Source organism: Stegostoma tigrinum, chromosome 25 (genome assembly GCF_030684315.1).
Source record: "Stegostoma tigrinum isolate sSteTig4 chromosome 25, sSteTig4.hap1, whole genome shotgun sequence".
Taxonomy (NCBI): domain Eukaryota; kingdom Metazoa; phylum Chordata; class Chondrichthyes; order Orectolobiformes; family Stegostomatidae; genus Stegostoma; species Stegostoma tigrinum.
In genome coordinates, this window is record NC_081378.1 from 17,319,193 (window position 1) to 17,346,409 (window position 27,217).

General features: G+C 41.9%; 1 protein-coding gene across 1 annotated transcript in view; it reads left to right on the forward strand.

The window, feature by feature from the left end:
* Positions 1–27,217, forward strand: part of snd1 (staphylococcal nuclease and tudor domain containing 1) — an 879,367-nt gene that overhangs the window by 32,710 nt on the left and 819,440 nt on the right. The window contains exons 6-10 of the mRNA XM_048553925.2: positions 645–736; positions 2,888–3,046; positions 7,442–7,548; positions 11,461–11,551; positions 22,011–22,124. Coding sequence (XP_048409882.1) covers positions 645–736; positions 2,888–3,046; positions 7,442–7,548; positions 11,461–11,551; positions 22,011–22,124 — 563 coding nt within the window. The remainder of the gene's footprint in view (positions 1–644; positions 737–2,887; positions 3,047–7,441; positions 7,549–11,460; positions 11,552–22,010; positions 22,125–27,217) is intronic.

Here is a 27,217-nt window from a genome sequence, read left to right on the forward strand (position 1 = left end):
TCACACCCATCCACAAGAAAATGAAATTTCTAGTTTCAGCCTTTGTTTTGCTATTAGTACTTTTCTTTTTCAGGAGGTTGCCAGATCAAGTAGATTGCTTATTACCTCACCTTCAACATCATTCTCGTCTGAACAGACTTGCCTCATTCTGTTATGCTTTTACCAGTTCTAGGCTCCAGTGCCAAGTTATTGATAGTCTCTGCTGCTGCAAGCTTCCAACTCATTCAAAGCTCACCCAGCAAAATGTTCTGATTGTCCATTCCATCCATTTTTCTCTGCTGTCAGTGGTTTGGTGTCTCAAAGTGTTAAATTTGATAATTTGTTTTAAATTTCATTTGTAATTGTTGTACCCATCCTTTTCAACCTTGTCAAACCTCCTGTGCTGTGGTTCTGTCTTATGACTTTTCTGATCTCTTTCTATAGACTCTGGAAAAATTTGACTCTGTCTGTTCACTCCTTTCTAGCTTTTTAAACTTTCACTACTAACTTCTTGACTATTTCTTGGTTTGGGGTCTGTTTGAGCCCTTCATATTGTCTTGAGAAAGCATCACTTTCTGTATTAGAGATGTCAAATTAATACAAGTTTATCTTGTTCTCTCTTTCAAAGGATGCAGACTGATTTTCTTTTCTCTGTTCTTGTACAGCTGTCATTGAGCACGTGCGAGATGGGAGTGTTGTGAGAGCTTTGTTGCTGCCTGACTGCTACCTGGTGACAGTTATGCTTTCTGGTATTAAGGTACATTGACATAACAAGATTTTCTGCTGTATTTCATATATAGTTATATTGACTTGCCATACTTGTGGGTTCAATTTATTTCCAGTCAAACATGACAGGTTCTAAGTTCATTGTGGAGCTCAGTGATTTCTGAGTACCATGGTAATTTTCAAGTCATTTATTGCTTTTAGAATGTCCACATGCTGAAGCATTGATATTTCTAGCATTCCCGCATTGAATGAAAATATCCGTACTGCTTGTAACTTCAAAGGAGCTGAAAGTGCTGGAAATACAATGGATGCCACTTGTTGAGGAGTTGTAAAACTTTGTTTTTAATTAGATGTTACCTCACAAAGTAGAGGAGTGTGGGAAATAGTGAAGTTAAGGTTAAATTAATAGATCCTTTGGAAAAACCGGTCTTCCTGATGCATAACATGCGTAATATGTCAGCGTTTCTGTAAGCTTTTAGTTTTCTTGTTCGTTCTTCCATCAAGAAGAATATCCTTGCTAGTTATTTCAAAATTCTGTCTGGTTTTCTTCTAAATTGTACTTTGACAGTGTAGATGGTTAAATTATGTAAGATTTAAACTTTATATCTATCATAAACTTTAGCCCAGGCCATCTGTACTTTAAATTTGAAATTGTCGTTTCTATCCCCATTCACATAAAAGACGGAAAAGCATATGCAGTTAAGGGGTGGGGGGTGGGGTGGGCTGGGAAATCACCATTCAACGACTGCAACTGCTCAAACATTTCTCTGAGATTGGCCAGAACCAGGTTCCAGGTACTGGCCTCATTAATGGTCAATTCCTGCTATTTGTTCAAATGCAATGGTTTTTTCTGGGGTCAGAGTCATACAGAGCAGGAACAGACCCTTTGGTCCAACTAGCCCAAGCTGAACATAAATCCAAACTAAACTAGGGCTACCTGTCTGCTCCTGGCCCATATCACTCCAATATTCCCTATTGTATCTATCCAAATGTGTCTCAAGTGTTGTAACTGTACCTGCGTCCACTACTTCTTCGAAGTTTTTCCACACACAGACAACTGTCTGTAAAATAAAGAAACTGCCTCATGTCTTTAAGTTTCCCCCCTCTCATCTTAAAAATGTGTCCCTGGTCTTGAAATCCTCCATCCTAGGGAAAAGACAGCTAGCATTAATTCCATCAATACTTGTTATAAAGGGCATCAGCAGGGAATAACTTAGTCATTTCTATAAAGGAAAAATGTGCAAGGAATGTGTGTGTCTGTGTGTGTCTGTGTGTGTCTGTGTGTGTCTGTGTGTGTCTGTGTGTGTCTGTGTGTGTCTGTGTGTGTCTGTGTGTGTCTGTGTGTGTCTGTGTGTGTCTGTGTGTGTCTGTGTGTGTCTGTGTGTGTCTGTGTGTGTCTGTGTGTGTCTGTGTGTGTCTGTGTGGATTATCATAGAATGGCATGGAAGACTTGAGAGGCTGAATAGCATATACCTTTTCCTCTTTCTAACGCTGTTTACGTATGAGGTGAATTGTTCTTGTTTGACCCAGATTCTATGGGATGAATGGCCTTTTGTGCCAAAAACATTATTAATAGTGAAGAAAAAACACCATATCAGACAAATGGGTTAAGCTTCAAAAACAGAAATTTCTGGAAAAGTTCAACAGATCTAGCAGCATCTGTGGCGAGAAACCAGAGTTAACATTTTGGGTCAAGTGACCCTTCCTCAGTATGGTTTAAGCTGCAGCGTGGGTTTGTATGGAGGAAGCCTTTCGATTCATTTCATAATTTCACAATATTAGTCTTGTTATCTGCTCATGGCAACTTTTAATATCTACCCAAACCTATTTGATGTATTTCATGTATCGTCTGCAAAGCAGCACTTCTTACTCTACAGTGTTTTGTTTCCATGGTACTGGAGTGCCTTCCCAGCTTAAAATTGCAACCTACTGTCTTCGAAATGTGAGCTCAGGTAACCTGACAATAATCAATGGCTGTAATATGGCCCACCTTTTATACAGAATTTCTTTCTGGATTACCTGAAAGTAATATGAATGAAATGTTTTTACTACAGCTACGTGGATCTGCCAAGTCTAAAGAGCGCATTGCACAAAGAATAGCTTTGTATAGCTTATTCCACAATGCGTGGTAAGTTCCTAGTATACGTAAAGTTTCTAATACTTAATATATTTATCTGCTCAGTGCCCGACTTTTAAGCGTGAAACTGATGGGACAGAAACACCAGAACCATTCGCAGCAGAAGCAAAATTTTTCACGGAATCACGCCTTCTGCAAAGGGACGTTCAGATCATCTTAGAAAGTGTGCAAAATCAAGTCATCCTAGGAACCATCCTACATCCTGTGAGTTTTGTCAAAAGACAATAAAACTGCTGTTTTATCTTGTGTGCGTAAAAATTATGCATATAGGGTAGGATATCTCTTAAATTTTAGAAATGTTTTGTACCTAGCGTTTATAAGGTGGTCATGTTGTTGGAGCCTTTTGTACTATACGTGAAATACTTTCTGGTCAAACAAAGCATTTAGGTGCAGGGTAGTTCTCCACCCTGTACCATTGACCATTTAGTTTGCTGTAATGTGACTTGCATTTTTATTTCTCTTTATCATGCCTGTTACTCTCATGCATCGTATGTTCTATTTCTGAGAATTAGTGGTTGAATGGTAGCTATCAACTTCTGAAGTGACATTTGATCATTCATGTTAGGAATTTTTATGTGATATTCATTTAACGGACTTTTGCAAGTTCTCAACCTGGCTGCTATATCCACTAGTTAAAAGTGGGTGTACACTACCCAGTTTCTCTGACTATTGGAGTGCATTTTCCTTTGAATTTGTACCATGCTCCTTTTTGCCAATTTTTAAAAACCTTAACTCTTGCTTGGTGGACAGTCTAGTTGAAACCCTCCCCAACCCACAAGATGGGGGACCCTTCTATGTGAAGCTTTGCTGGCGTGAACCTGTATGTGTGTATCAGAGATAATGGGAACTGCAGATGCTGGAGATTCCAAGATAATAAAATGTGAGGCTGGATGAACACAGCAGGCCAAGCAGCATCTCAGGAGCACAAAAGCTGACGTTTCGGGCCTAGACCCTTCATCAGAGAGGGGGATGGGGGGAGGGAACTGGAATAAATAGGGAGAGAGGGGGAGGCGGACCGAAGATGGAGAGTAAAGAAGATAGGTGGAGAGGGTGTAGGTGGGGAGGTAGGGAGGGGATAGGTCAGTCCAGGGAAGACGGACAGGTCAAGGAGGTGGGATGAGGTTAGTAGGTAGCTGGGGGTGCGGCTTGGGGTGGGAGGAAGGGATGGGTGAGAGGAAGAACCGGTTAGGGAGGCAGAGACAGGTTGGACTGGTTTTGGGATGCAGTGGGTGGGGGGGGAAGAGCTGGGCTGGTTGTGTGGTGCAGTGGGGGGAGGGGATGAACTGGGCTGGTTGAGGGATGCAGTGGGGGAAGGGGAGATTTTGAAACCGGTGAAGTCCACATTGATACCATATGGCTGCAGGGTTCCCAGGCGGAATATGAGTTGCTGTTCCTGCAACCTTCGGGTGGCATCATTGTGGCAGTGCAGGAGGCCCATGATGGACATGTCATCAAGAGAATGGGAGGGGGAGTGGAAATGGTTCGCGACTGGGAGGTGCAGTTGTTTGTTGCGAACTGAGCGGAGGTGTTCTGCAAAGCGGTCCCCAAGCCTCCGCTTGGTTTCCCCAATGTAGAGAAAGCCGCACCGGGTACAGTGGATGCAGTATACCACATTGGCAGATGTGCAGGTGAACCTCTGCTTAATGTGGAATGTCATCTTGGGGCCTGGGATGGGGGTGAGGGAGGAGGTGTGGGGACAAGTGTAGCATTTCCTGCGGTTGCAGGGGAAGGTGCCGGGTGTGGTGGGGTTGGAGGGCAGTGTGGAGCGAACAAGGGAGTCACGGAGAGAGTGGTCTCTCCGGAAAGCAGACAGGGGTGGGGATGGAAAAATGTCTTGGGTGGTGGGGTCGGATTGTAAATGGCGGAAGTGTCGGAGGATAATGCGTTGTATCCGGAGGTTGGTAGGGTGGTGTGTGAGAACGAGGGGGATCCTCTTGGGGCGGTTGTGGCGGGGGCGGGGTGTGAGGGATGTGTCGCGGGAAATGCGGGAGACGCGGTCAAGGGCGTTCTCAATCACCGTGGGGGTCCTACAGACTAAGGGGGTGGCCATGGGCACCCGCATGGGCCCCAGCTATGCCTGCCTCTTTGTAGGTTACGTGGAACAGTCCATCTTCCGCACCTACACAGGCCCCAAACCCCACCTCTTCCTCCGGTACATTGATGACTGTATCGGCGCCGCCTCTTGCTCCCCAGAGGAGCTCGAACAGTTCATCCACTTCACCAACACCTTCCACCCCAACCTTCAGTTCACCTGGGCCATCTCCAGCACATCCCTCACCTTCCTGGACCTCTCAGTCTCCATCTCGGGCAACCAGCTTGTAACTGATGTCCATTTCAAGCCCACCGACTCCCACAGCTACCTAGAATACACCTCCTCCCACCCACCCTCCTGCAAAAATTCCATCCCCTATTCCCAATTCCTCCGCCTCCGCCGCATCTGCTCCCATGATAAGACATTCCACTCCCGCACATCCCAGATGTCCAAGTTCTTTAAGGACCGCAACTTCCCCCCCACGGTGATTGAGAACGCCCTTGACCGCGTCTCCCGCATTTCCCGCGACACATCCCTCACACCCCGCCCCCGCCACAACCGCCCCAAGAGGATCCCCCTCGTTCTCACACACCACCCTACCAACCTCCGGATACAACGCATTATCCTCCGACACTTCCGCCATTTACAATCCGACCCCACCACCCAAGACATTTTTCCATCCCCACCCCTGTCTGCTTTCCGGAGAGACCACTCTCTCCGTGACTCCCTTGTTCGCTCCACACTGCCCTCCAACCCCACCACACCCGGCACCTTCCCCTGCAACCGCAGGAAATGCTACACTTGTCCCCACACCTCCTCCCTCACCCCCATCCCAGGCCCCAAGATGACATTCCACATTAAGCAGAGGTTGACCTGCACATCTGCCAATGTGGTATACTGCATCCACTGTACCCGGTGCGGCTTTCTCTACATTGGGGAAACCAAGCGGAGGCTTGGGGACCGCTTTGCAGAACACCTCCGCTCAGTTCGCAACAAACAACTGCACCTCCCAGTCGCGAACCATTTCCACTCCCCCTCCCATTCTCTTGATGACATGTCCATCATGGGCCTCCTGCACTGCCACAATGATGCCACCCGAAGGTTGCAGGAACAGCAACTCATATTCCGCCTGGGAACCCTGCAGCCATATGGTATCAATGTGGACTTCACCAGTTTCAAAATCTCCCCTTCCCCCACTGCATCCCTAAACCAGCCCAGTTCATCCCCTCCCCCCACTGCACCACACAACCAGCCCAGCTCTTCCCCCCCACCCACTGCATCCCAAAACCAGTCCAACCTGTCTCTGCCTCCCTAACCGGTTCTTCCTCTCACCCATCCCTTCCTCCCACCCCAAGCCGCACCCCCAGCTACCTACTAACCTCATCCCACCTCCTTGACCTGTCCGTCTTCCCTGGACTGACCTATCCCCTCCCTACCTCCCCACCTACACCCTCTCCACCTATCTTCTTTACTCTCCATCTTCGGTCCGCCTCCCCCTCTCTCCCTATTTATTCCAGTTCCCTCCCCCATCCCCCTCTCTGATGAAGGGTCTAGGCCCGAAACGTCAGCTTTTGTGCTCCTGAGATGCTGCTTGGCCTGCTGTGTTCATCCAGCCTCACATTTTATTATCTGTATGTGTGTAGTTGTTTTTCTATTCTTTAATGGGATGTGAATGTTAGAAATCCAGCCTTTGTTCCTCCTATCTAAATACTTTTGAAGGTGATAGTGAAATGCTGATATGAGCCACTGAAGTCTAACTATTGTTGTACACTGACCATGCTATTGAGAGGTATTTTGGTTTTTGACTGAAGGAACAATGATTGTCTGGACTTGGAAATACAATGAGTTCTTCTACGTCGGATTAGTGAGTTTATGAAGTGCTGTCAAAGGAAGCTTGGTTAGTTGATGCACTGCTTTTTATATGTGATACACATTGTTGGCACAGTGCATTGGTGGTGAGTAGAGTGAATTTTTTAGTTGGTGGGGATGGTGCACTGATCAAGTGGGCGGTGGCCACCGACATCTCAAAATATTGAATTCAGTTCTTTTGTTCATAGTAATGCCAATGATAGCATTTTTTAAGGCTCTTGTAGTGCCGGTCTGCTTAATATGTTTGCTGATGGCACCTGTGTGATAGATTGAAAGAAGTTGACTGAGAAGCAAGATTAAAACTCAGCTGGAGCTATTCCATTTGGCCATTTGGGAAAATCTGGTTTCAGAAAGAATAATTTGCTTTAGTGTCGGTGATGCATGAGAAAATGTGGGAAAAAGCATTTTTACTAGAAAACCATAGAAAGCATGCTTAATGTTTAATGATATTGGTTCCAATTTAAAGGGGTGTAGTAAATGCAGATAGGAACAAGCCTCCTACCTTGCTCACTTTACTGGTTTGTGATAAGAGTATGGCTGCTTTGGACTCTGTGAATGGGAGATGCACAGGAGTCTACACCAGGCAAAAGCAAGAAAAGACATGGCCTGCTCTTCTATTTGATGATATAACCAGAAAAAGTGATATTTATTTATGTTGTCTTTTAAAAAGAAATACTAAATATTTATTTCATCCGCAGAATGGTAATATAACGGAATTGCTGCTTCGTGAAGGATTCGCTCGCTGTGTTGACTGGTCGATTGCAGTTTACACACAGGGTCCAGAAAAGCTTAGAGCTAGTGAAAGGTAAATTGTTTTATTGTGTGACTTGAGATTTTGAAGATACGTAGTGGAACTCAAAAAGAGCTAGCCAGAAATGTAATGCTGAATTTATCTGAGAGCATTCAATTCATTGGAACTAGGGAACAGGAGTAAACCATTCAGCTCCTTGAACCTCTTTCACCATTGAATGAGATCATGGCAGATATGTGGTCTAACTCCAAATACTTGCCTTTGGCCCATATCCTTATTGGGGATGGAGAAAGTTTGGCATCCCCTTCTGCTTCAAACTTCATTTGATCATTGTACAGACAGTTGCATAAGTTGAAAGATATGAGACAAGAAACAATGGAGTTTTAAACTTGCTTGCATATTTCACAGGTGACAAGAGTGGCAGATTACCTGCTGATGAAATCTTGCCACAGTTGTCCCAACCTGAGTTGTGCAATGTTTTAAGTAGGCTTTTTGGTTATGTTTCTGCAGTGACCACTAGGCCTTTCACAGGCTGGGAAGGAAATAATTAGCCATGCTATTTTGGAATCATTTCCAAATCTCCATTGGGCAAAAGGCTAGAAGAAGCTCAGTTGTTGTGCTCCTTCTTTCTCTGAGTCAGCCATATTGTTTACTTTCTCTATAGTCAACTAAAGATAAGTCAATTGAATGAAGGTGGCCAGTGTCTATGGAACTGTTTCCCAAAGATTTGGTGCCTGGTGTGTAAGTTTGGAAGAAGTTGTGGAAAAGAATGACCTGCCTTCTTGTTTATGACTTGCTCCTCCTACAAATTCAATACCTATGGTTCATATTGGTATAAAGTAGTGGGATTTTAAAGTTGATGTGTAGGTGCAGCACGCATCAAGGTAAATGACCAGAAACTTTGCTGGACCTGCCATGCAAGTACTGTAGCTGTTACAGATGATCAGAGACTGGAAATTAATAAATTGCCTCCTGACTTCCCAAAGCTTGTCCTCTATCTACAGAACACAAGTCAGCAGTGTAAAGGAATAATTTCCGTATGCTTGATGAGTGCAGCTTCAGAAACTCAAGGAATTTGACAAAATGCATGAAAAAATGATCCACTTTGATCAGCACCCTTAAACATGCACTGCCTCCACCAGTGGTGCTTAGTGGCAAAAAAATGCAACATTTATAAGATGCAGTGCACTAACTTGCAAAGTATTCTTCTACTGCACCTCTCAAACCTTTGGACTCTACCACACATTTGGAAAAAGGCAACAAATACATGGGAGCGCCCTCTGCAAGTCTCCCCCCAAGTCATGCATTGTCTAGACATAGAAACATAGAAAGTAGGAACAGGAGAAGGCCATTTGGCCCTTTGAGCCTCCATCTTTCAGTTTAATTCAATAACCTGTTCCTGCTTTTCTCTCATACCTTTTGAACCCCCAAGAATTAAATCTTGTTGAAAGTGTTCAATGTTTTGGCCTGGGCCAATTTCTGTGCCAGAGTATTCCACAAGCACAGGCTCTCTCGGTGAAAACATTTCTCTTTATCTCAGTCCTGAGTGGCATACCCTGTTATCGTTAAACTGTGACCCCTGCTTCTGGACTCTTGATTGTCAGAAACCTCCTTCCGATGTTAACCCTGCCTCACTCTGTTAAAATTTTATAGGTTTTGAGTCACCCCTCGTTCTCCTAAACTTCAGTGAATATTGTCCTAACTGTTGGAGAAGGTGCATGGGAGATTTACCAGCATGTTGCCACGAATGGAGGGAAGGTCTTATGAGGAAAGGTCTTATGAGGAAAGGTTGAGAGAGCTAGGGCTTTTCTCTTCAGAATGATGAAGGATGAGAGGTGACTTGATAAGGGTGTACCAAATGATCAGAGGTATAGATAGAGTAGACAGCTGGAGGCTTTTTCCTAGGGTGGAGATAGCTATTACGAGGGGGCATATGTTCTATGTTCTATGTTCTGTATTCTATGTTCCATTTTGTCTTCAGACATCAGTCCCACTATCCCAGGAATCAGTCTGGTGAAGCTTTGTTGCCCTCCTTGCACAGCCAGGATATTCAAGACCCATTAGATTTTTGAATTTTTAAGGGAATTGATGGGGGTCAAATTTGTGGAAGAGTGATCTTGAGATAGAGCACCACCCATAATAATAGTAAATGATCTAGACTCTGTGACCTTGTACTGCCCTATTTCCTTTGCACTTCTCTATTTATTCCACCTCCAACAGTCATGCCATGTTTCAATTTTTGAAATGATCATGTCCGTCTAAGGTGAATGCTAATGTTGGGAGGAGGCATTGCTGAATAAGTGGGAGCTATTGATTCTCTTGTACACCTTAAATCCATCCTGAGGCGCACAAACAGCAATGCTGGTATTTTTCTAAAATCTGTGCCGAACTTCCAATTTCATCTGTCTAGATTACACTTCAGATTTTATTTTCCTGTTCTCAGATGAACATGAGTTTTCATGTGGAATGGTGCAAATGAGGCTGTGATCCGTGTCTGGGCTCTGATCAGAACTGTATGAGAAGAGGGCTTGCAGGACCCTGGAAATTTCAGCTGTGCATGCTTTAAAATATGTTCATAATTGCTAAATATTCTCTTAAACGATGTTCTGAATACATGTAGATAATGCCTGTTCACCTGAATAATGGTTTAATTGCATCTGTGCAATTGATGACTAAGCTGTGTAAGATTGAGTAAACTGTGCTCACTTGCCATCTAGTGGCATATTTGTGTGTTGCATTGAATGCAAAGGGACTAATTTTGCAGTTGAGTTGTTCCTTTGTTTACTGTGAACACCAAGAATGTTGCACGTATCTTCGTAACACAGTGCAAAGTCTGCTTTAGCTCCCAGTCTTCTGATTGATAGTTGAATTCCTAACCTCCTGTTCCTATTTACAATTTTACAAAATAATTGCTGGATTGTATGTACTTCTTTGTACCCTTACTCCTTTGAAATTTTTTCACTAACCAGTCGAGCAGATGTGGCTCAAAGTGCATTAAAATTCAACCGGTTTAGGTGGTTCTATGAACACAGTACATCCCGAACCTGTTTAGCAAGGACATTCTTGCTGTGGTAATTCAGAGCTCCCATTCAACAAATGGGTTTTGCGACAAGGAACGTATCGGTGACTTTGTTTCTGATTCCCAGAAGCAGAGGATGTTAGCTCATAAGTACTGCTGAAGAAGTCTGTTCCATTTGGTCTGCCAAATTAGGAGGCAGGTAGTAGGTACATTGGACAGGTTGTTATGGAGTGGTAATTGGTGTGCAGTATGAATGGTTTCAGTAACTGTTTTCATTAGCTTGCTGATGTTTGTGATGGGAGTGAGTTGGGACTGATGTTGAATGGAATGCTGCGTTTGTGCCGACAAGATGTGTGTGTGACCTTTGCTATTCATGTGTATAGCACTCTGCTGTAGAGTAGGACACTCGAGTCTGGAATGCTGTGCCCCCCCGCCGTAAGTTTGTTTAATAGGTTGTTTCTGAATTTGAGGTTTGCTGTGTTTTTCAGATATTCTTGGAATGGCAAAATCCTATTTATTGTTGCTGAAGTATTTTGGATTGGGATTATGCTTCAGTTTCTGAGTATTCGTGTATATGTGCACTAGAATTGTGGCGGTGAAATATATTGGGTATAGTTTTAGAGGAATTCATTGAGACAGTCCATGTGCTTGTTGTAGCATCTTTTAGGATTTGGTCCAGGATGCAGAAGGATCGAGCTGGGGTGGCATAGCAGAAGTTACTGGCACAGCTGAACTTGAAGAATAAAGCAACGCCTTGTGACTATTGATCACAGTAGGTTTGGAGTCCTTTTATAAAACTTTGCAACTTGATCCCTTTTCTAAGGTTCAGGAAGTGATTTTCAGTCTTGCTGCTGATGGACCACATCTCAACTGAGCTGGCAGGCCAGCTCTTCCACTGAAGGTAAACCTTGACATCACTGAGTTCTCCCTCTCTCTTATGTTAATAGATCTGCTAAAGAGCGCAAAATCCGGATCTGGAAAGATTATGTGGCTCCAACAGCTAACATGGATCAGAAGGACAAGCATTTTGTGGCCAAGGTTAGTATTCTGCAAATCACTGGTGGGGAGTAGATAAGTGCATGGTTTTTATTTTAACATGTATGCTCTTTGGCTTTGAACTGTCAATGTAATGGGCATCTTATTGACATAACTTCATTGCTTTTGACCGTAAATGATTGTGTAGAGACACAAAATTATAGTTCTGCAGAAATGATTAGTTTTGATTTTTTTCTCTTTAGTGTGCTTGTGGTGTGTTGCTTAGATCTGGTGTTCATAGAGTTTTACATTATAGAAAGAGGTCCTTTTAGCCTATCACGTCCATGCTGATTATCAATCCTATAGCTACTCAAGGCCCATTTTCCAACACTAGCCTTGTATGCTTATTGTGTTTCAAGTGTTTGTCTAAGTATTACTTAAACAAGGTGATAGTTCTCGACTCTGTCATGTCATCAGACAAAGTTCGAGATACTCACTATACACTGAAAACATTTGTCCTTAATTCCTCCTGAAACACCCTGCCTCTTTCTTTCAACTCTTGGCCCCTTGGTGGGGAGGTTTTTTTCCTTTTTATCCTTGTCCATGCCCCTCCTAAGTTTGTATTGCTGGATCACGTCTCCCTCTGTCTCCTCCGTTGGAGGGAAAACAGTGTGCTGAGACTTGTAGCTACAAATCCCTGATGTGTTTGAACTTTAATTTTGTTCTTTTGCTCCTTTTATGCTTTCCTTTTGTTGAACTATCATTATGAAGTTGCTTTCAATAAGAATCCGTCAGAAGCATGATTAGCAAATGTCAAGAGATTGTTTAGCAATGGAAGGCAACATAAGTTGAGCTCAATCAGATATTTGCTGATCATCTCCATATATGTTGGGGATACATATTTTGAATCAATGACAAGCAAATGTGAACAGAAATCCCACCTGTGTTCTATCCCTGTGTGCAAACCCCTAAAAGCCATTATAGAAATGAACTATTGCTTACTTTACTGAGATCAGTTAACTCCATAATTTTGAATTTTCTGGTCTTTATAACTTTGTATGATGCCTGAGGAACATCTTTAAATGTAATAAAATAAAAGAACAGCTGTTGCTGAAGATCGAAAACAAAAGCAAAATGCTGGAGAAACTGCATTTCAAAGGGTCATCCACGAAGAGTCACTGGAATTGAAATGTTAACTGTTACTTTTCTCATCATTGTGGCCAGACCTGCTGAGTTTCTCCTGTATTTTCTATCTTTAAGTGTAACTTGAGTGATCTTTGATTCTTAATGCAGGCCACCTGCTTCCTTGAGTTTGTAAGATTTCTATGACAGGAGTATTGCAATATGTAATATTTAGGTGGCATTAGTGAGTAGGGGAAGTCACTGGTTGATGCAAGTGACTTATCAGACTCATTTTCACCAACTCTGGCATTGCTTAGCCAACAAATTACCTCTGTCTTTGAGCACAATTAATAAATTTTTTATCAGTACCATTTTTAAAAACTTCTGTGTCCTCATTCAACTTCGGAGGTACAAGCTCAAAATTAAAGTTACAAATTCATGCAGAAACAGTACGTAGTGGCTTAGGACTCATGGCATCTGACAGGAGCAAAATGCCCTATGTACAAATATTTTAATTCCAAAATTTGTTGTGGATGATTGTTCCAGTAATAATCCAGTCTGAAAGTCTTTTAGCCAGATTGTGGCTGGTCCCTAGAGTGAAGCAGTATTCTATCACAATTTAACAAAAGCAAAATTGTCAGCACTTCTTTTCAAAAGTTTATATATTATATAAAGAAATTCACGTTTTACAGATTAGCAAGTCTGTTTTATATGAATGGATATACATTTACGTAGCAACCTGCATTTACACAGGATATTGGAAGGTTCTTCATTGGACCATTACCAAAGAAAATCTGATACCAAGTCACCTGGGAAAGTGATGGAATAACTGACCAAAAGCCTGGTGATATATTGTCTTGAGGAGAGCCTTTCAGAAAAGGGGAGTTTAAAGAAGTAATTTTGGAGCTGAAGGCGTCAGTAGCTGATGACATGACTGTTACTGATGGCGTGAGTAAAGATGCCAGAATTGGAAGACCACAGTGCGCTTAGAGATGGAGGGTTGGAAGAGGTTGCAAAAGAAAGGGGGGATGAGATTGTGAAAATCAGATATTGGATCTCGGACACATTTCAATAGCAATAATAAAAAGGTTTGCTGTCGTTTCTTATCCAGCAGCAGGGTATATCATCCAGCGTTGCACAGTATGTGCCATCTCAGAGCTGACATCAGTTGGTTAGAATCTTTGTATGATGCATGACAAATTCTGTTTCAGGATGCTGAAATACACTTTGAATTAAACTATCAATCTGAGAGACATGTTGTGCCCTATCACCTCACTGGGTTTGGCATCCATGAGGTTAAAATGAATGCTGCAAATTACTTTGTGATTTTACCTGCAGAGTCACAGAATTATACAGCACTCAGCTTTGTTCGACCAGACTTTTTTAAAAAGAAAAATGCACGTTTAACCCCCAAGCTAAGTCATGGTTACAGCTTTTTACCAATTTTTTTTCCAGTTGCTAGTTTGGAGTAGAGAAGTTTCTCTTGACTGAATTTACAGAAATTTGCTTGCAAGATTTGCTTATGTGGCTGAGGACTTTTTATGTTTAAGATCTCAATACCTATGAGCTACCCATGAGCTGGAATTTGAAATTTGTGGCTCGTTCTGTCAGGACCTAATGCCTGCAGAATGAACAGTGGATCTTCAAATCTCGTGAATGAAATTTCCCTTGATCTGGGAATTGTACTTTAAAATTCATATTACAGAAAGATAGAAATGTACTCACGGAAGGCAAGTAAATATGCAACTTTCAGATGAGTGACTCCTTGTTTGATTTTCATCTGAGCTAAATGTCACCAAAAGTAGATAAGACAAGTTTTTATAATATTTCTTGGATAGTTTTCTAAAGCTTTCTGGAGCCACCCAGAGAGCATTCTGTAGTAGACCTGCTATTATACCGTGACACAGGATTACTTAACAATTTTGTAGTGAATGTGCCCAGTGGTTGCAGCAAACATCAAATGGAATTTTGTATTTAGTTTGAGTGGGAGAGGAAAAGATCCAAGACTAATGTTTTAAACTTGAATGAGGGCATGAAAGCAGAACTGAAGTTAGTGTACGCTAGATCTGTAGCATTGCAGTCACATATTTAGGGGAATGTTTTAGTATATGCACACAGACGTGTATTTCAATGTGAGAGAAAAATTCCACTGTGATCCAGCATCCCTGGATAACTGAGAAACGAATTAGAAAAATAGACAGTTGACGAGTATTTCTATAGAGATTTACAAGGAAAAGGGTTAACAAAGTGAGCAATTTGACCTGTAGAAAGTGAGTCCAGAGAATTATCAATAAAAAAAATGACAGCTGAATTGAAGAGAAATTTTGAAACTCTTCTCCGTAGAGCACTGGGAAACCGGAAGATTGGGAAGGCTACAAAAACAAACAGGATAACAAAGAAATAAGGAAGGAGAGGATCAAATATGAAGGTCGGCTAGCTAGTAATATTAGAAATGATAGTAAAAGTTTCTTTCAGTACAGAAGAAACAAATGAGAGGCAAAAGTAGATATTGGGCCGCTCCAAATTGATGCTGGAACGTTGGTGATGAAAGATAAGGAAATAGCTGAAGAACTTAAGTACTTTGCGTTAGTCTTCACAGTGGAAGACATTAGTAGTATGCCAACAATTAGGGAGAGTCGGGGCAGAGTTGAGTACGGTAGGCAATACAAAAGAGAAAGTGCTAGAAAAGCTAAAGGGTCTAAAAATTGATAAATCTCCTGGCCCCAATGGACTACATCCTAGATTTCTGAGGGAGGTGGCTGAGGAAATAGCGGAGGCTTTGGTTGTGATCTTTCAAAAGCCACTGGAGTCTGGGAAAGTCCCGGATGATGGGAAAATTGCTGTTGTAACCCCCTTGTTTAAGAAAGGATCAAGGCAAAAGATGGAAAATGATAGGCCGATTAGCTGAACCTCGGTTATTGGTAAAATTCTAGAATCCATTGTTGAGGATGAGATTTCTAAATTCCTGGAAGTGCAGGGTCAGATTAGAACAAGTCAGCATGGATTTAGTAAGGGGAAGTCATGCCTGACAAACCTGTTAGAATTCTTTGAAGAGGTAACAAGTATGTTAGACCAGGGAAACCCAGTGGATATTATCTGTCTAGACTTCCAGAAGGCCTTTAATGTGCCTCACGGGAGGCTGCTGAGCAAGGTGAGTGGCCGTGGTGTTCGAGGTGAGCTACTGACTTGGATTGAGGATTAGCTGTCTGACAGAAGGCAGAGAGTTGGGATAAAAGGCTCTTTTTCAGAATGGCAACCGATGACGAGCAGTGTCCCGCAGGGTTCAGTGTTGGGGCCGCAGCTGTTCGCTTTATAAATTCATGATCTGGATGAAGGGACTGGGGGCATTCTGGCGAAGTTTGCAGATGATACGAAGATAGGTGGACAGGCAGGTAGTACTGAGGGGGTGGGGAGGCTGCAGAAAGATTTAGACAGTTTAGGAGAGTGGTCCAGGAAATGGCTGAAATTCAATGTGAGCAAATGTGAGGTTTTGCATTTTGGAAAAAAGAATACAGCCATGGACTATTTTCTAAACGGTGAGAAAATTCGCAAAGCAGAAGTACAAAGGGATCTGGGAGTTTTGGTTCAGGATTCTCTAAAAGTTAACTTGCAGGTAGAGTCAGTGATTAAGAAAGTGAATGTAATGCTGTTGTTTATCTTGGGTTGGAATATAAAAGCAGTGATGTGCTTCTGAGACTTAATAAAGCATTAGTTAGGCCCCATTTAGAATACTGTGTCCAATTTTGGGCCCCACATCTCAGGAAGGACATACTGGCCCTGCTGCGTGTCCAGCGGAGATTCACACAGATGATCCCTGGAATGGTAGGTTTAATGTATGATGAACGGCTAAGGATCCTGGGATTGTATTCATTGGAGTTTAGAAGGTTGAGGGGAGATCTAATAGAAACTTACAAGACAATATAAGGCTTAGAAAGGGTGGACGCTGGGAAGTTGTTTCCGTTAGGCGGGGAGACTACGACCCGTGGGCACAGCCTTAAAATTAGAGGGGGGTAAATTTAGAAGAGACATTTCTTCAGCCAGAGAGTATTGGGCCTGTGAAATCCATTGCCACGGAGTGTAGTGGAGGCCGAGACGTTAGATGCCTTCAAGGCAGAGATCAATTAAATTCTTGATCTCACAAGGAATCGAGGGCTACGGGGAGAATGCAGGGAAGCGGAGTTGAAATGCCCATCAGCCATGATTTAAATGGTGGCGTGGACTTGATGGGCCGAATAGTCTGTCTTGTACTCCTATGTCTTATGGTCTTATGTGTGACTCAGTTGCTAATGTACTGTCCAGAGTCTGAAAGAATTGAAAAGTGATACCACACCAGAATGCAAGCACATAAACTACACTATGTGCTTAGTAATGGGAGAGGCCAGTCTTTGTGTGAGGTGTTAAATGGAGGCATTGCCTTTTTTTACTGATTGAAGCAGACGTTATCCGTCCCAGTGTTGGTTTTTTTCAATAAGCTGTGCGTTCTTTCTAATATCCTGGTCAACATGAATATCTTTCTTCCTCAGCATCAAATCAGAGATTACCTGGTATTCACTTTGCTTTTTGTAGGGATCTTGGTGTATGTATAACGGCTTCAAAGTTTTCCTACTTCGGTTGCTGCTTTGGGAAATGCCTCTTGATACTTCTGATGCAAGTTAATGTTTGCCCCATGTTTTCATTCTTTGCAAAAGAGCTGGAAATGACACATACACGGCTGATTTTCCCATCACATCTGTACCAGAAAATCAGTAACCCCCACATTGCAGGACTTTGGATATTGTCCTGCAATCTGGAGAGCGTAACTTGAGCCAACGACATCTTGACTCGGACAAAATCTTAGTTACATACTTGTTTGTTTATTTAGTTCATGATATTATCATTGTCTCCATATTGTACACACTGAGGAACATCTTTATGGGCAAAGCTGTTTGTAAAAATGCTTTTCATTAGCTCACTGTATTCCAGGGCTGTGAAAGAAGGAAATCTGTACGATATTGTTACAAACTGGAAACACTGAGCAGGTCAGGCATGATTTGTGGATCAAGGGATAGAGTTAACAATTTAGGTCTCAACTTTTAAAAAGATATCCTTTTAACCAACTCCCTAGTTCAGCTGAGAAATCACATCTGAAATTTTAACTTTTTTTCTCTCCACAAGTGCTGTCCAACTTGACTATTTCTAGCCATTTATTTGATTCTGCTGGTATGACATTGGCCATATATAATGTGCATGAATGTGGTCTGGCCACAAATTTATTTTCATGGTTTTCTTCTGGACCACTGCAGAGACTCCACTATCTCAATGCCCTTGGCACTTACGTAGTGTCACATTGGTGAAGCACTTGTTGTATGAGAGTTAATTTTTAGTATGCTGGCTTAGCTGTTCGAATATTTACCTTGTGCAGATTTGGTGATGATACAGGTGGAGAGCAAGAAAACCACTTGCTGTGATCTACGTATTGATGTTTGAATTAGCAGACCTCTACTGTAATATTAAAATATACTGCATTAAGTTGCTTTGAAATACAGTAAAATAGATTTTTAGACTGTAGAGTATATGTATTGTCACAAGAGGGTGCTGTTGAGCTGTAAATAACTGGTTCCCTCAATACATAATTAATACAGTGCTGTATTTGTAGAATTACATATTTCTTGAAGGAGTGAGGAACTGTAGGAAAATGATCTGATGTGTAGTTTCTCCAAATTCCATGAAACTGGTGCAGTAGGTCGAATGACTTTCTACGTAGAGAGTATTTTATTCATTGTGAATGTGTGTGAATTTTACAGCAGTAGTCGCTGAAGAGGATAAGGAAATAGAAATCTGTGTTGACTTCATTATGTAGTCCGTCCTTTTTCACTTGTACCGATGCTAATTGTAAGTTTTCTGTGCGAAGGTTGAATAATTTGCAGTCCGTTCTGCATAGTGTTGGTATCTCATTACACAGTACAGTTCATGCTGATGGAGTTGCTATTAGGTCTTTTTCGTAGAGTTTAGTGACTAGCATTTGTGGTTTGGAGGTGTAGTGGAGGACCTGTTGTTGTTGTTTGATGCACATTTTGTATGTCAGTTGGATGGAGAATGATGAAAGTAAGGATTAAATAGTTAGGATGGATTGTTCAAATGCAAGTGTGAGATGGACCAGGCAGTAGATTGGATTAAAGAATTGGTGTTTCACTGGTGACATTGTACTCGATTGAAGATTTGAAGTAACGACTTCAAACCCATTTGACGTTTTGAGAAGTTGGCAAGTAGACGCAAGCTGTAATCTGTTTTGCTAACTCAACAACTGACATGGTTTGAACAACGTTGAACTACCAAGTCCACTTGTGGTAAGTTGATGGACATTCAGAAGAAATGTCATGATGGAGTGAAGACAGAAACTTTGTATTTTATATAGTGCCTTGTTTATTGTAAATAATTATAAATCACATTATTTCGAAGTGCAGTCATAACATCAGATACTTCAGTCATTTTATGCATAACAAAACTCAGCAGCCATAAGATGATGGCTAGTTCATGTTTCTAATTTTGATATTGGTGTGGAAGAACTTCTGACTCCTGACAGTGCCGTGAAATTTTGCTATCTGATTGAATCACTGGAACAAGCAAACATTACCTTTCTTTAACATCATGACCAAAATGTGGCCCCTCTGACGGTGTGGTAGACTGTCAGCTCTGCTGGAATGCCAGCTGAGGTAATGGAATCCAGGAATGAGAGTTGTATCTGTCACCATCTGACTTCTTCAACACTGCATTGGACAGGCCCATTAAAATTAATATTTTACTCCTTTTCTTACATTGCACAAAAACAACGATGGCAGTGACTATGTATAGTTTCTCTCATCTGACGTACAGATTGCCACAGCCAATAATATCAGTGATTCCTGGGAACGATCAAATCAGATATAATGACTAAGATAGCAAAAAGGGGGATCTTTTGTCCTCATGACGTTTTCTGTATTTCTTTCTTGGTATCTGAGCCTCTCTCAGATGTGAACTGTGGCACGTCATGCAGCAAATTTTTACAAGGACGAGTACTGACCTTTTGGCATCTTTGCCTCCCAAGAGATGGTTGTTGCTGACAGTAGTTTTGTTTGCTTTTCTCCATGTGGAGAAATGTTAGAATCTGAGGAAAGGTTGATTTGCGACTGTTGTCTAGTTACTACTTTTAAATGGTTTTGAATACAGATGTTAGGGAGCTGCTTTAGTTCAGAGATGGTGACAAAGTAGTGACGCATCATGCTTTATGACACTGTTAAATACCTTATCTATAGTGGCCATCTCTGCTTGACATTGCTACTATCATCACAAAATGTTATCATCAGCATCCCAAGGGTCATGTGAATGCTCTGATTATTTAGGTAGGTTAGAGGTTATGTGGTCTTTAGTAAGTGACTCACCCTTGGCTGCTACAAGTCTTTCCACCATTTATTCACTAAATCTGATGAGGAACGGAATTCTCAGCCCCTGTCCAAATGAATGCAGGTGAGAAAACTTTCACAAGGCTTAGTATTATGCAAGTCAAAGCAGCCTTAGTAGATGTGATGGAATCGTGGCAATGCCACTGGATTAGCAATGAGACCCAAGTTGATGCTCTTACAACAGCAGATGATGGAATTTAAATTCTATTATTAAATCTGGAATTAAAATATAGTCCTACTAACAGTGACCATGAAAGCCATTGTTGAGTTGCTGTAAAATCCATCTTGTCCACTGTCCTTTAGGGAAGTAAATCTGTCTTGGCTTGGTCTGATCTCGATGTGTCTCCTGATCCACAGCAATGTGGCTGATTCCAAATGCTCTCTGAAATGATTAACATGTCAGTCAATTGAAACAAACTGCTGCAAAGTCGAAGAAATGAAACTGGATGAAAGTAACAATTTCGCACCCAGTTTGCTGATATCTGGGACTAATCTTAAAATCTGTCTTAAGAGCTGTCCCGTAGTAGTTGAGCAACAGCCTGTTACAGCCCTAGTCACTGAATCATACCTGATATGACAATGTCCTAGATACAACTGTCAACATCTATGGCTATGTCCTGTTCCACCAGAGGTGAAGGAACGGTACTATACAATTGGGAGAAAGTTGTCCTTGGAGTGCTCAACCGTGATCTCTGATTACATGATGGCTGATTTCATTAGTTCAGAAATGGACAAGGAAAATGGTGGTACTATCTACTGTCGAGGTTACTGGGTTAATAACCCTGGGTCAGTGAAGAGTTCAGGAGAGCTTGCCAGGCACAGCACCAGGTGTACCTAAAGCTAAGGAATCGACTCAATGAAGAATCAACACAAATGCCTGCATGTAAAACAGCAGAAGCAGTATGATAGAACTAGGTGCGCCCATAACTAACAGATGAGATCAAAGATCAGTTGCCACATGCAGTTTTGAATAGTGATGGACATTAAAAACCAAACTGAGTAAAAGGCTTTACAAATGTCCCCATTTTCAATTGTGGGTGTAACACGGTGTAATAGAGCAAAAGGTAAGCCTGAAGAATTTGCATCAATCTTAAGCCAGAAGTATTAGTGCAAGATCTGATTGACCCCTTTGAGATCCCTGGTGTTCAAGATGCCAGTCTTAAGCCAATTTGATTCACTCCATCCAGTTATCAAGAAATCTGCTGAAGCAGTTGGATACTACAAAGACTGTAGCCACTGTCAACATTCTAGCAACTCCCCAAACAATAAGAGAGCCATGTTGGACTTGCATCAAGAGCTAATTCCACTTTGGCATGATGTACAATTCTGCATGTGCAAGTGGATCATAGTTGGCACTTTTAATGGCAGCAGGCTTGTGTGTATTTGGGACAAATATGATTGAATATAGTGATCTGTGTGTGATCTTTGTACTTCTTTACAGTGACTTTGTGAAGGAGAAATATTTGGGTATTTGCAAGCTGGTCAATATGAGTGTAATTGTCTAATCTTGGTGTGTTTGGGTATTCCCAATAGTTCTGTACTGTAGTTCATAGATATGATTATAGTCCCATGGTATTTTGGTGGTTATGCTAAATAGTGGCGAATGCACTTCAGTGAAAGTTGCTGTTTGTACGCATGTACAGCAGTTTTAGAGTAGTATAATATCCCAATAAGTTCAGAAGTGTAATACAGAACCATTTGCCATTAAGCAACATCAGATAGCTCTAAAAGTGGCCAGACATTTGATTAATGAAGTGGGAAATGAGGAATGCCATAGGGGAGGGCTGTGAAAACACTTTTTCTGATAGAGCTTGAAGTTTAAGTTCCTCTTCGTGCTGAAAAATTATTTAGGCAGCCATTAACACTATTTGGTGCTCATAATAGTATTAAATGCATGTTACAGATGTTCTGAATGCATACTGAGTATTGCACAGTATTGTCAGTCTGTTGAAGTAATCCATTGTTTATACTTTTTGTTTCAGGTTATGCAAATCGTGAATGCAGATGCAATAGTAGTGAAGTTGAATTCAGGCGAACAGAAGACCATCCATCTGTCCAGCATCCGGCCTCCAAGGCTCGAAGGAGAGGTTAACCAGGTGAGCAGGCTGATGTAGATGAAGGAAGGAGGGGTGTGGGTTTGGAGTAAAAGAAAACGAAAAATCGCTTAATCTCCGTACTAATAAGTATGGAAGTTTCTTTAGGAAGAGAAACATGAGCTTGAGTGTATTGGATATTGCTTTGTTAACTCTGGCTATCTGAACTATGCTTGCTGTTGTATTAAAAAGGTCTCATGTTTTTCAGGATAATGCAGCAATCATTATTGCTCGTTGCACCAGTATATCTCCACCATCAGTTAAATGAGCAAATTGTATAATGCTGAAACTAATCTTGTTTCCCCGAAATGAGAGAGTATGTTGAGTGTGAAATCTTTTCTTCTTACTACTGCAAAACACTGTATAGCTATGCTGTCTTAGCTATTTTTGTCACTAACAATATGAAACTATTAGTGTATGCAAAGAGAGATGAAACATCCGGACTACTTTGTGTTTAAAAAAGTCCAAAAAAAACCCAGTTAATTTTCTTTGATTGTTGCAGCTCATTGACATTTGATGTCCATTTCAAGCCCACCGACTCCCACAGCTACCTAGAATACACCTCCTCCCACCCACCCTCCTGCAAAAATTCCATCCCCTATTCCCAATTCCTCCGCCTCCGCCGCATCTGCTCCCACGATAAGACATTCCACTCCCGCACATCCCAGATGTCCAAGTTCTTTAAGGACCGCAACTTCCCCCCCCACGGTGATTGAGAACGCCCTTGACCGCGTCTCCCGCATTTCCCGCGACACATCCCTCACACCCCGCCCCCGCCACAACCGCCCCAAGAGGATCCCCCTCGTTCTCACACACCACCCTACCAACCTCCGGATACAACGCATTATCCTCCGACACTTCCGCCATTTACAATCCGACCCCACCACCCAAGACATTTTTCCATCCCCACCCCTGTCTGCTTTCCGGAGAGACCACTCTCTCCGTGACTCCCTTGTTCGCTCCACACTGCCCTCCAACCCCACCACACCCGGCACCTTCCCCTGCAACCGCAGGAAATGCTACACTTGTCCCCACACCTCCTCCCTCACCCCCATCCCAGGCCCCAAGATGACATTCCACATTAAGCAGAGGTTCACCTGCACATCTGCCAATGTGGTATACTGCATCCACTGTACCCGGTGCGGCTTCCTCTACATTGGGGAAACCAAGCGGAGGCTTGGGGACCGCTTTGCAGAACACCTCCGCTCAGTTCGCAACAAACAACTGCACCTCCCAGTCGCAAACCATTTCCACTCCCCCTCCCATTCTCTTGATGACATGTCCATCATGGGCCTCCTGCACTGCCACAATGATGCCACCCGAAGGTTGCAGGAACAGCAACTCATATTCCGCCTGGGAACCCTGCAGCCATATGGTATCAATGTGGACTTCACCAGTTTCAAAATCTCCCCTTCCTCCACTGCATCCCTAAACCAGCCCAGTTCATCCCCTCCCCCCACTGCACCACACAACCAGCCCAGCTCTTCCCCCCCACCCACTGCATCCCAAAACCAGTCCAACCTGTCTCTGCCTCCCTAACCGGTTCTTCCTCTCACCCATCCCTTCCTCCCACCCCAAGCCGCACCCCCAGCTACCTACTAACCTCATCCCACCTCCTTGACCTGTCCGTCTTCCCTGGACTGACCTATCCCCTCCCTACCTCCCCACCCACACCTTCTCCACCTATCTTCTTTACTCTCCATCTTCGGTCCGCCTCCCCCTCTCTCCCTATTTATTCCAGTTCCCTCCCCCCATCCCCCTCTCTGATGAAGGGTCTAGGCCCGAAACGTCAGCTTTTGTGCTCCTGAGATGCTGCTTGGCCTGCTGTGTTCATCCAGCCTCACATTTTATTATCTTGGCACCTTATGTTGTATCTTCTGTGCTCTTCAAATGTTCTGTATTTTTTCTTAAGATGGTAAAAGCTGGAAACACTTGTGTCAGGCAGCATCTCTGGTGAAAGATAGGTTTTACATCTTGGATGGATGATCTTTTTATTCTGAATCATTTTATGTCCTAAATTTCCAGAATCTGCAGTATTTTGAGCAGGTGCACCCTACCTTTTTTAAAAAAAAATTGATTTGGAACTTTTTTTGTCTCTTGCCCTTGTTGCAGTATGATTAATATCTAAAATACGCTTCAGTCCACTTCTGTTTGAAATAATGTGAAGAAATCATGAGATAAATGGCTGAAATAAAAAAAACCAACTGCTGGAAATACAATGGGCCAGTTAATAGCCGTGAAGAGAAAAAGCAAGTTAATTTTTTTCACCAGAGCCAAAGACAATAAGATAATAACAAGTATTTTAGTTAGGTTATAAAAAGGAAGTCAGGGCATGGAGGAAACCCATAGATGTTGCAACTAATAGGAGAAAAATTGATGCTAACTTGCCTGCAGCCCATTTCAATAAAGTGGGTGTGTACTAAGTAAACCAGTAGCGCTTATTTTCTGTTAACAAATGCTGACTGTTTCCTTCCAACATTTTTGTTCATCTTATAGCATTCTTCCTTTTACTTAAATTGTCCTGTAATATGCTTGTGGGAGAGCCTGGCTGCTCTTGACTTGCCTTTTCATTTATCAAAACTGTTTTGCTGTTCCCTTTTCCATTACTTCAGTGAAATATTGATCATGTCTGGATGACTGGGGAGACAACATCTATGCACATGCGTAGTGCAGAAAAATGTATTATTTTGGCACAACTCTGGAATCCTGTTGGTACCTTTTTGGTATCCCAGGCCTGTGCTCTGTGCTGAGAACTTAGATATTTGACATTCCGGCATTTTCAATTTTCAATTATTGCAATGTCCAGCATCATAATCCCTTGTTTTTATGCCATCATGTTACAGAGGCAGTGATTACAACTTTTTAAAAAAAAATCAGTTATTTGTACACGTTGAATTAAATTCGTAATTATTTGGAGAATTTGACTAAAAGCAATTTATTCTTAGGCAAGTTCTTTTTAACTTCAGAAAATTGCAGGTTTTTAAAAACTGATTAACGTTAATTTGTTTGTAATAGCTGGCATTCTAAATAATTTTAGAAACAAAATTGGAGAAACATGTCTTCATTGAAATTATATCAGAAAACAGAAATTCACCGAAAACAAACCATGTCCTTGAAACTTGTGTGGAACCCATGTTATATATTTTCAAGTTTGTGAAGTGTTTCTGCTCAATCACGGGCTGTTGGTAACACTAACTGAGACAGTATTTGTTGCCCCTCCCTAGTTGGCCTTGAAGCAGTGGTGGTGAGCTACTGCCTTGAACTGCTGCTGTCCATTAGGTGTATTTAGACCTACAATGCTGTTGGTGGGTTGATAGAGCCCTTCCAACTTTGATTAAATGTACTGAGTAAGCAGGGAGGCACAGCCTTGATTCTGAAGTGCATCCGAGATTTAGTGCAATTCATGTTCAAAATGCCAATTGGACGAAGTTGATTGAGTGATTGTAATAGTCTGTTTGAAAAACAGTATTGTTAACTTGCTCCATCTTTATTCTTTTAAAATATGCCAGCTTCCTGTTGTCAAAAAGTCACGTATTGCACATGAAGAAAAATGGCAATATAAAATACATTTTAACAGCAGCCATCATGCTGTCAGCTTGTTAGTTAACATTTTAGGCACTACTGCTTCATATGTCAATCTGCTTTTCTTGTTACTTCATGTGATTTTAACACAGCTGTATTCTGAACTCCCTATCTCATTCCTAAAAACAAAAATCTTCAAATTTGTAAACTAAGCAGTGCCCACTAATACCTTGCATTCTTTACCAAAAATACTTATTGCATTTTAATATTTGATTTGTTCCATTTAATTTTGGGCAGTGTTAAAATTCCATGGAATGATCATAAAGCATTCAACTGAAGAAGTTGCTGTGCCCTGTAGTGCAAAAGCTGAATTAATACCAGTAGCAATGGTCATAATCTTAACTGTAAATTTTCCAAGCTACTAGTTCTAATAGTTTGTCATTTGCTGGTTTAAAGGAAAAGAGGTGTTCCGAGAATCTGAACAAAAGTATTTTAAGGTCTCAATTGTTTTGTAACAAATTAATATGCAGAACAGGAAAGGTGAGGAGAGCACTGGAGAGATTTGTATTATTACAGGTTGTGTGGTATGTGCTAAAGTGAGTTCCTTGGAGAAGCCATCTGCTAATCATTCTTAATTAGAGCATTGTTTGCTGTGCAGGCTGCTGCAGGAACTGAGCTTTCTTAAAATAGGGTTTTGTCACTTGGAACATTTTGCAGTGTACTTCACACTTACTGCGTGCAGCACTGAGTTTTACTTTGCCAGTATTGCCCTAGAATAGTCACTTCTAGTTTCTTCTGCTGACATTCTGTGAATATAGTGACAGGTGAGACCTGGATGAGTTGGTATGAGAGATTATATAAACTAGAAGTGGCACTTTGTTCCTGGAATGACACAGGAAAATAAGATGCTGGTTTCATCTAAATAGAAAACTAAATTTAAGTCCTTCATGAATTGTTAATGAAGTTCCTGTTGACATACTATTTAAGAAATAGTTGTTTAAAAAAAAATATTGTCCTTGTCTGAAGAAGGGTCCTGACCTGAAACACCACTTTTCCTGCTCCTTTGGTGCTGCCTGACCTGCTGTGTTCCTCCAGCTCCGCGCACTCATTTTATTTTGTCTGTTGTCCTTTAATTTCAAATTAACAGATTATGGATTCAAGAACAGCTTCTTCCCTAATTTACTCGACTTCTGAATGGGTCTGTCAAACTCCAAATGTAATGTTGACCTTGCTCCTTGTGTAGCTTCTCTGCAGCCCTAACATAGAATCAAGTGAGCAATTCAGTTATCCCAATGCACTTTGGTATGACCTGCTTGAACAGCATGCAAAATAAAACTTTTCACTGTACATGTGACATTAATAAAATCAAATTGCATCATCAGTTGGGCATAGCGGGTTTGGCTTTGAAAAATTGTAGCATTATTAGGAAAGCTGATTTGAATCGTTCAGTATTCTGACTAAGGCTTCATATCCTACAAGTATAGCCTATTTCTGTAATGCAGGTCAGTTTTGTCTTTAGCTGAACTGTCTATAAGTTCAAAAGAATGGACTTGGGGAAATAACAGTAGTCTTCT